The sequence below is a fragment of the Phoenix dactylifera genome, chromosome 8 (genome assembly GCF_009389715.1).
Source record: "Phoenix dactylifera cultivar Barhee BC4 chromosome 8, palm_55x_up_171113_PBpolish2nd_filt_p, whole genome shotgun sequence".
NCBI lineage: Eukaryota > Viridiplantae > Streptophyta > Magnoliopsida > Arecales > Arecaceae > Phoenix > Phoenix dactylifera.
This window is the reverse complement of record NC_052399.1, coordinates 18,510,670-18,518,010: the sequence shown is the minus strand read 5'-3', so window position 1 is coordinate 18,518,010 and position 7,341 is coordinate 18,510,670. Positions and strand designations below refer to the sequence as shown.

The window sequence follows — 7,341 nt, the reverse complement described above, 5'->3', positions numbered from 1 at the left end:
TGTATTTTCTTTTGCATCAATCTTCTGATGGGATTTCACTAAGGGGAGCAACAGAAGCAGAGTAGCAACTGTGCCAAACAAGCCCCCAGTAATTGATCTAGAATATTTAGGTATTGGGGTCTTCTTTGCCGCCGGAGAATCAGTGAATCTCGAGAGGAGTCTCTCTCCGTGAAATGAATCGATGGGGTCTTCCAATCTTCCTCTTCGAAAAAAAAATAAAATCTTGAGAGATGCCCAATTAGAGGCTAGTGCTAAAAGCAAACTTTATTAACTGACCATGTCTTCTTGCGGAGTTTCTGGCGAACGGAAGGGATTCAACTTATAGGCTATTCTCCCACAAGTAGCCACTAGCTCTAAGACAGGTGTGCGAGGGAACAAATCATATGTGCTTCAAAAACTGCTAAAGACGAACATGGGAATCTTTATAGACCATTACAAAGTATATATTATTCGAGGACAACATCAAATATTTGTACTCAACGAAACTGATTGGTGAATAAAGCAACTGCGAGGTCTAAGTCGAAGTCTGGGGCAAAAGAATTATGCTGCTGCTTACCTTCACATTAGAGACACATACTCATCCCTACAGGCTGAATTAATAGAATTAAAAAATACACACACACGCGCACACTCTTTCACCGAAAAATGAAAAACAGAAAGAGGGAAAGCTACATTTAAGCCTCGTCCTAATCTCTTAACTTCACTTCTGCTCGCTGTCCTTTGCTGCTTCTCTTCTCAGCAAATGCTTCCTCATGCCTCATTAGCCAGAACCTCTCTATCTCTTCTGGTTTCCGGCCAACGACCCTGCCTGCTATCAAATCCCACCTAGTAATAGCCCCGCAAAATATTAAAATCGGAATCAGAAAAATAGTTGTAAAATTAAAGAAGACTGATATATATATATATATATATATATATATATATATATATATATATATATATATAGGGGATTGATAACCTACTCTCTGTTATGGTAGGTTATCAATCTACCCATTTTTTATTAGACAAAAAATACCCTTATTTTTTGTAACTTTTAAGGGTGCTTTATGTCTTTTTACAATCTCACATTAACTCACCCTCTCAAACCCCAATTAATGCTCTCTCCCTCTCTCTCTCTCCGGTGTGTGTGTGTATGCATGTATGTACATACATACGTATGCATGTATGTATATGTATGTATGTATGTCTATGTATGTATGTATGTATGTATGTGTGTGTGTATGTATGTATGTATGTGTATGTATGTATGTATGTATGTGTATGTATGTATGTGTGTGTATGTATGTATGTGTGTGTATGTATGTATGAGAGAGAGAGAGAGAGGGAGAGAGCATTAATTGGAGGGGTTAAGAGGGTGAGTAAATGTGAGATTGTAAAAAGACATAAAGTACCCTTAAAAGTTATAAAAAGTAAGGGTATTTTTTGTCTCATGAAAAATGGGTAGATTGATAACCTACCATAACAGAGAGTAGGTTATCAATCCCCATATATATATATATATATATATATATATATTTGGGGGGAAGTTGGGAGTTAGAAAGTGATAGAAAAGCAAAAATATGGGCCCGCGTGAGTAAGAAACTAAAAATATCTGTTCTAGTTCTATCACCAACTATGGGTTCGAATTAAAAAAAATAGATAATATTTGTTATTCTGAAATTTTCTTGTCCTTACCGAATGGAGAAAAAAAATTGGGGCACAAGAAAGTGATATATATATATATATATATATATATATATATATATATATATATATATATATATATTGTATATTGTATATTAATATTCAAATTTAAAAGAAGAACGTGGGATCAATTATTGGCTTAATGTCTGGTGGGGGATTTTTGTCCAGCTAAAGTCAGATGGCAGAGGTCGGTCCACGAATAAACTTGACCTGCTGGTCCTGACCGAAAGTTGGCAGGCTTGGCCACAGTCCGGGTTTAGGCTCCCGAGGACAGCTAGTTGTTCAGTTTGCCGGTGGCATTCACGAGACGCTGCATTATTCTTCTGCAGTGTCACTGATCTCTCTCAGCTCCCTTGTTTCTTCTGCTCCTCATTCTTCCGGCATGATATCAAATCTATTATCCCAAGCGTGGGCCTTATGAATCGTCGCACCGTGAAATATCTTCGGTTCGGACGACTTTTTTTCTTTTTTTTTCCATGAGATTTAAAATCTAGTTTTCAAGTTTGATACTTTCGTGTTCATCATCAAAAACTTTTCCTATTCTCTAAGATTGAGATGTTTATATGATTATATCCTCAAGAACAAGTTTATCCAACAAACTGAAAAAAAAAATGTTATCGCCTGCCAGAAAATAGTTCAGTTCACAAGTTCCTGCAGGCTGGCGACAGCACAATGCATGCATACGGGAAAAAGGAGAGGGAGTTGGAAAAGGTCGCCAAGCACAAAAGTTGAGGAAGGCGACGACGTTCGATGACTCTCATCTAATGCGGAGTCCCATGGCCCACATCCCAGAGACACTAGTTTGGAGGTAAAAGTCTTTTCATAATAACCCAGAGCGAGAAGAGAATTTCTACAAGGTTGGAAAACGTTCATGCAATCTTTCAGTGGAATTGGGGCTTACAAAATATCATATCCTCTCTCTTTCAAGCACAGTTGAATGAAAATCCCTTTTTTTATCTTTTGAATATTTATTCCTATTTATTTTCATTAATAAAGTGAGGTCTTTTTTTTCGAGTTCTATGGGTGATGGGTCTCTGTTTGTTTCCTTCAAAAGAGAAGGGGAAAAAAATAAAAGTAGAAAAAGAGGAGGCTTGATGATTGTTTTAGAGGTTTGGACAGTTCGCCATAAGCAATTTGGCTTCTCATTTGGGATATGCTTATTGAAGGTCGTGCGAGGTTAAGACAAAATAATAATAATAACAATAATAATGTGAGGAAAAAGATTGATATAGAAGGTTGAACTCAAAATACAGTAGTTTGGGTTTCCGGACAAGTTTGTGGCTTACTTCATTTCATCTGTGTCTCTTTGAAATGAAGCTTGATGAGTTTTTACACGTTTGTTATCTGAAAGGAGAAGCTTTTTTCTTGTAGCAGAATGGTGGCAAATCATCAGAACTGGCTCGCGTAAAAGTAACCATGTTTTGCTCATTTTGTTCAAAAAAACTATCTTGGTAGAGTTTTGGTCTTAAGTTTACTTTCAATAGCCTGTATTAAAGCTCTACCATAGATGTACAGTTTAGGATTTTCTTGAGACTGGCTTGTTGGCAGATTCATCATTGACAAATAGGTTGGATTTTGGACTTATTCCTAATAAAAATTGGGTTCACAATTTTAAATGACTCGGTCAAAGTCCTGCATTTAGGGCAACCTTAGAGAATTATATTGGTGTAGCTTCCAATAGTATTAAAGCTCTACCATAGATGTATAGTTTAGGATTTTCTTGAGCCAGGTTCGTTGGGAGATTCATCATTAACAAATAGGTTGGATTTCGGACCTATTCCTAATAACAACTGTGTCAGCAATTTTAAATGACTCGGTCAAAGTCCTACACTTATGGCAACCTTAGAGGATTATTAACGAGTTTTTGGGATTAGGTGCACTATATGACAAACTTGCTAATCTGTGTTTCAACTAAAAGTCCTACGAGGTTAAGTTCATAACTACTTGTCCAATTAAAAACTAAAATTTCTTAATATATTGCACAGAAACCTATGACAACAATAAACTTTTCGTGACACATCTAACTTAAACCCTCATCCAAATAATTAAGAGCAATATAAATACTGTAATAGGCCAATTTGCATGTCGATCCACATGAGCAGTGCTAGGAAATCTCATCTAAAAAAGTTAACGCCATAATTTAAAGCTTGCTAGAATGGGAAGCTAGGAAGCTCATTCGTTAAATTTGCAGCACCCACGGTAATGAAAATTGTGTTAATTAATAAATCTAAAAAAAACAAGGAAAAAAAAAACGATCACAAACTAGTGAAGGATTAATTTCTCGATCGTTTTATGTATTTCTCTTGCATTTTTATGCACCATTTAGAGAAAGAAGTTGTTTTTTGAATTGGAAGCAGCATTTACCCATGCACATACTGTTGCTAATGCTTTGATGAAAGCAATAGTGAAGGAAGGAAAATTTTACCTGTCACCCACGAGCCTATACATTCTGTAGATGAGATCCTCTTCTTGTTCGGTCATGTTGATGAACTCCCACTCTATGCTACTAACTTCTGCCATCAGAACAACTGAGTTAAAACACCAAACAAACAGGCCATATCATTTAAGATATACAAAAGCCAAGTAACCACTAGCCAACGATAAGGAAGAGATAGAGTAGAAACATTTGCAAACCTTCTGACTCATAACCACTAGTCTTGGGGAGCTTCCGAGGGCGTTCATCCATAGCTCCTAGGAAGAAGACAAGATAGCAAGCTAAGAGGGCCAACTGCCTAAGTAGGGAAAGAGGAAGAGCTCTGGGCTCGCAAAGTGTCTCTCGGATTTGAATGAAGGAGAAAGATCCTGGGATTTAAGGTGGGGAGTAACAGCGAGCAAATTGGAACGGCAGGTGGAGAGGCCACCCAACAAGCCAGATGCCCAGTTCTGACGAGTAGTTGCGGGGACCTATAGCTTGGGGCTCTGCACCCAAAACCCTGGTTCTCCCAACCCTAAAGCCGCAGCCCCCAACATTCCAAAATATGAAAGCATCGTAACTTTCGTCATCTTTATCTGTATGGTCTTACCTATACGTTCACGTTCATAGGTTACAAGCAATGTTGTTAGCCACCGGAAATCTTTGTTCGTATATTGGTAAACTTGGTTAATGTAGAACCAGTACCGACCCAGGCTATAATGGGGAGATGGTGACGAGAATCATGGGATGGATATGGTGCCCTAGAGGTGGCAACTCGGGTTGTTGGATCAAAGTTTTATCGATCCAAATTTGATTTATTTATTAAACATATCAAATTTCAGATTTGGATTCGATCAGTTTATTAAACAGGCACCACAATCCGATTCATATAACTTATTCATTAAACAGGTCAAGTCAAATTTTACGGGGTTTTTTAACGAATTAAATGGATATAAACAGGTTAAATAAATTAGAAATTGGTTGAATAGATTTTAAATAGATTAAATGTGTGGGATTATTTGGCCTGACCTAATTATTAAATGAGTCAAAATGGATTAAACGGATCAAAAGTCTAGAATGGCTGACCCGTTTATGATTCAAATTTATTTATGCCAAACCTAAATCTACTTAAAGCGGATCGTGCACAAATTAAGTTATAAATTGTTACCCCTATACAGTGGCCCTAACGACTCAATCATCGTTAGTGTGCTAGTGGCCTTACTGCAACACCAGATCCTCAAATAAGTTAGAAATACATCACCAAGCAAGAAGAAGAAAGCAGCCCAAATTGAGAAAGACGGCTCTGAGTAAAATCGTACTTTTGCCCCAACATAATAATAATGGAAGTTTATCCAATGATTTAAAAGAAATCGTTAATAATTTATAGTTCAGCTGGTCGGCACATATTCCTTTAGAAAAAAATGGCTCAATCTCAGCATTGAAAATTTTTAATTCTTTCAAAACACTTCATATTTGGGAGATTAAATGTACCTAGTCGCTCCACGTGATACATTGGCTCCACCATGTCAGGCTATAATCCAATACACGAATGACCATGGTTGTCGAATCAGACTGTCAAATTCTATTTCTATGTTTGAAAGGATCCAAATTTCATCAATGATCCATGCAAGATGTCTTGTATTTAGATGCATATACCATGGTGCTTATTTAATCATCGACAAGAACTAACAAAAAATGTTTGTTTTTTCGAACGTTTTTGACCGGCTGGTGCCTACAATGGAAGTTGGAGGCCTTTTCATTGGAAAGTGCCACTATTGTCCGCTAGCCCTCTACAGCCCCTTCACAAGCCATCAAGAATAGCAGGAGAATAGCAGGTTCCTTCAGAATGGAATCATTTTATAAATTCATTAACAGCGGAGATTTCTTTGCCTCGGCACTACAATTTTATCCAGAAGGCAGCAGTACCACAAAAGATCAAGATTTTTTTGTAGCTGTCGAAGGAAAAAACTTCAACTGCCTATGAGAAAAAAAAGCCTTCAGCTGCCTATGAGAAAGGCTTGGGGCCAGCTTCTAATTCCCTATTAACATATTTGGTTAGAAAAAATTGTAAGAGTTTTCCTTATGCAGCATTGCTCGATCTTTTCCGTCCTTCAAAAGATTGAAGCATCTATATTCAGAGAAGGAGATCGAAGGTCCTTGCAAATTATGGAGTCATGTTTCATCTTTGGCTTCTTCCAATGCTTTGGCTCAGCCTCTTGCTGCCTTACAGAAAGGGAAGTTCCCTTGTATTTTTTTTTTTCAATTTATTTTTCTTTCTTTTCTTTCTTTCTCTATCGCTTCTTTTCTACATTCGTTTTCTGATCTAATAAATTGGAAGAAGTATCTCACCTCCTCCTTATTCCCTCAAAAAAAAAAAAAACAAAGAAAAGATTTAATCAATCTGTTTTGCTAATGCTCATTAGTAAATACAAAGGATATCTCATACAAATTAGATGAAAAGGCTTTCGTCATGCCACCGACACAAAAACATGTGCACCGGGGGATGCAAGGTGCCAAGGCAACAACTTGTCAAACAACAGATGCAACCGTCTTAACAATAATCCAACAATACATACATAATAAAAATTTTTATCTTTAAGTTTGTTACTTAGTGGAGTTAGGATTAAATGTGAAGGAAGGAACATGTGAGAATTTTGCGAGAGTGGATACGCAGCAAGAGAATAGTAAGAAAAGAATCAAATTAGTTTGGAAGAATATTAAGGTGGAAGTCGGTTGGGATGCCACTTAGCAAGTGGTTCCAAGAACACTGAAGGATGGTGAAGTGTTTTAATCATAGTATACACGTATAATTGATGATGCTCCTCGGGATGCACTCATGATAAGGAGGTATAAGTTATAGCATGAAAATATCAAGGCATCAAGTGATATCTAGGTTTGGCCCATTTTTATGTTTAGATTTATATCAAGTTCGATTTTGATTGCAAGTACAGGAGTTAGAGGCTAATTAGGCTCATGTGCTACATTTGATCCTTAATCTGAGTAAATTGGGTTAAGAAAGATAAGATAAGCCTAAAGAAGGGTTGGATTAGTTCGGAATAGGTTTAATCAAGTATGATTAAATAGGATTAAATGTGATCAAGATTTATATGTGTAATTGGATGTAATCAAATTGGTTGATTTGACTAGATTTTGGTAGGGTATTATCGATTCGATTGGCTAATGTTGAGATTCAGTTGGTCAAGTGGGTTAGGATTTGGGTCTAATAAATTAGAGTTCAGGTTGAA

General features: G+C 36.9%; 1 protein-coding gene across 1 annotated transcript; it reads right to left on the bottom strand.

The window, feature by feature from the left end:
• Positions 1-401: 401 nt before the first annotated feature.
• Positions 402-4,542, bottom strand: LOC103702951 (transcription factor TRY-like). Its single transcript, XM_008785607.3, has 3 exons — positions 4,318-4,542; positions 4,109-4,196; positions 402-825 (listed from the first exon to the last, which is right to left on the bottom strand). The coding sequence occupies exons 1-3, from the start codon at positions 4,367-4,369 to the stop codon at positions 687-689; spliced, it is 279 nt and encodes a 92-aa protein (XP_008783829.2). The 5' UTR covers positions 4,370-4,542; the 3' UTR covers positions 402-686.
• Positions 4,543-7,341: the final 2,799 nt, after the last annotated feature.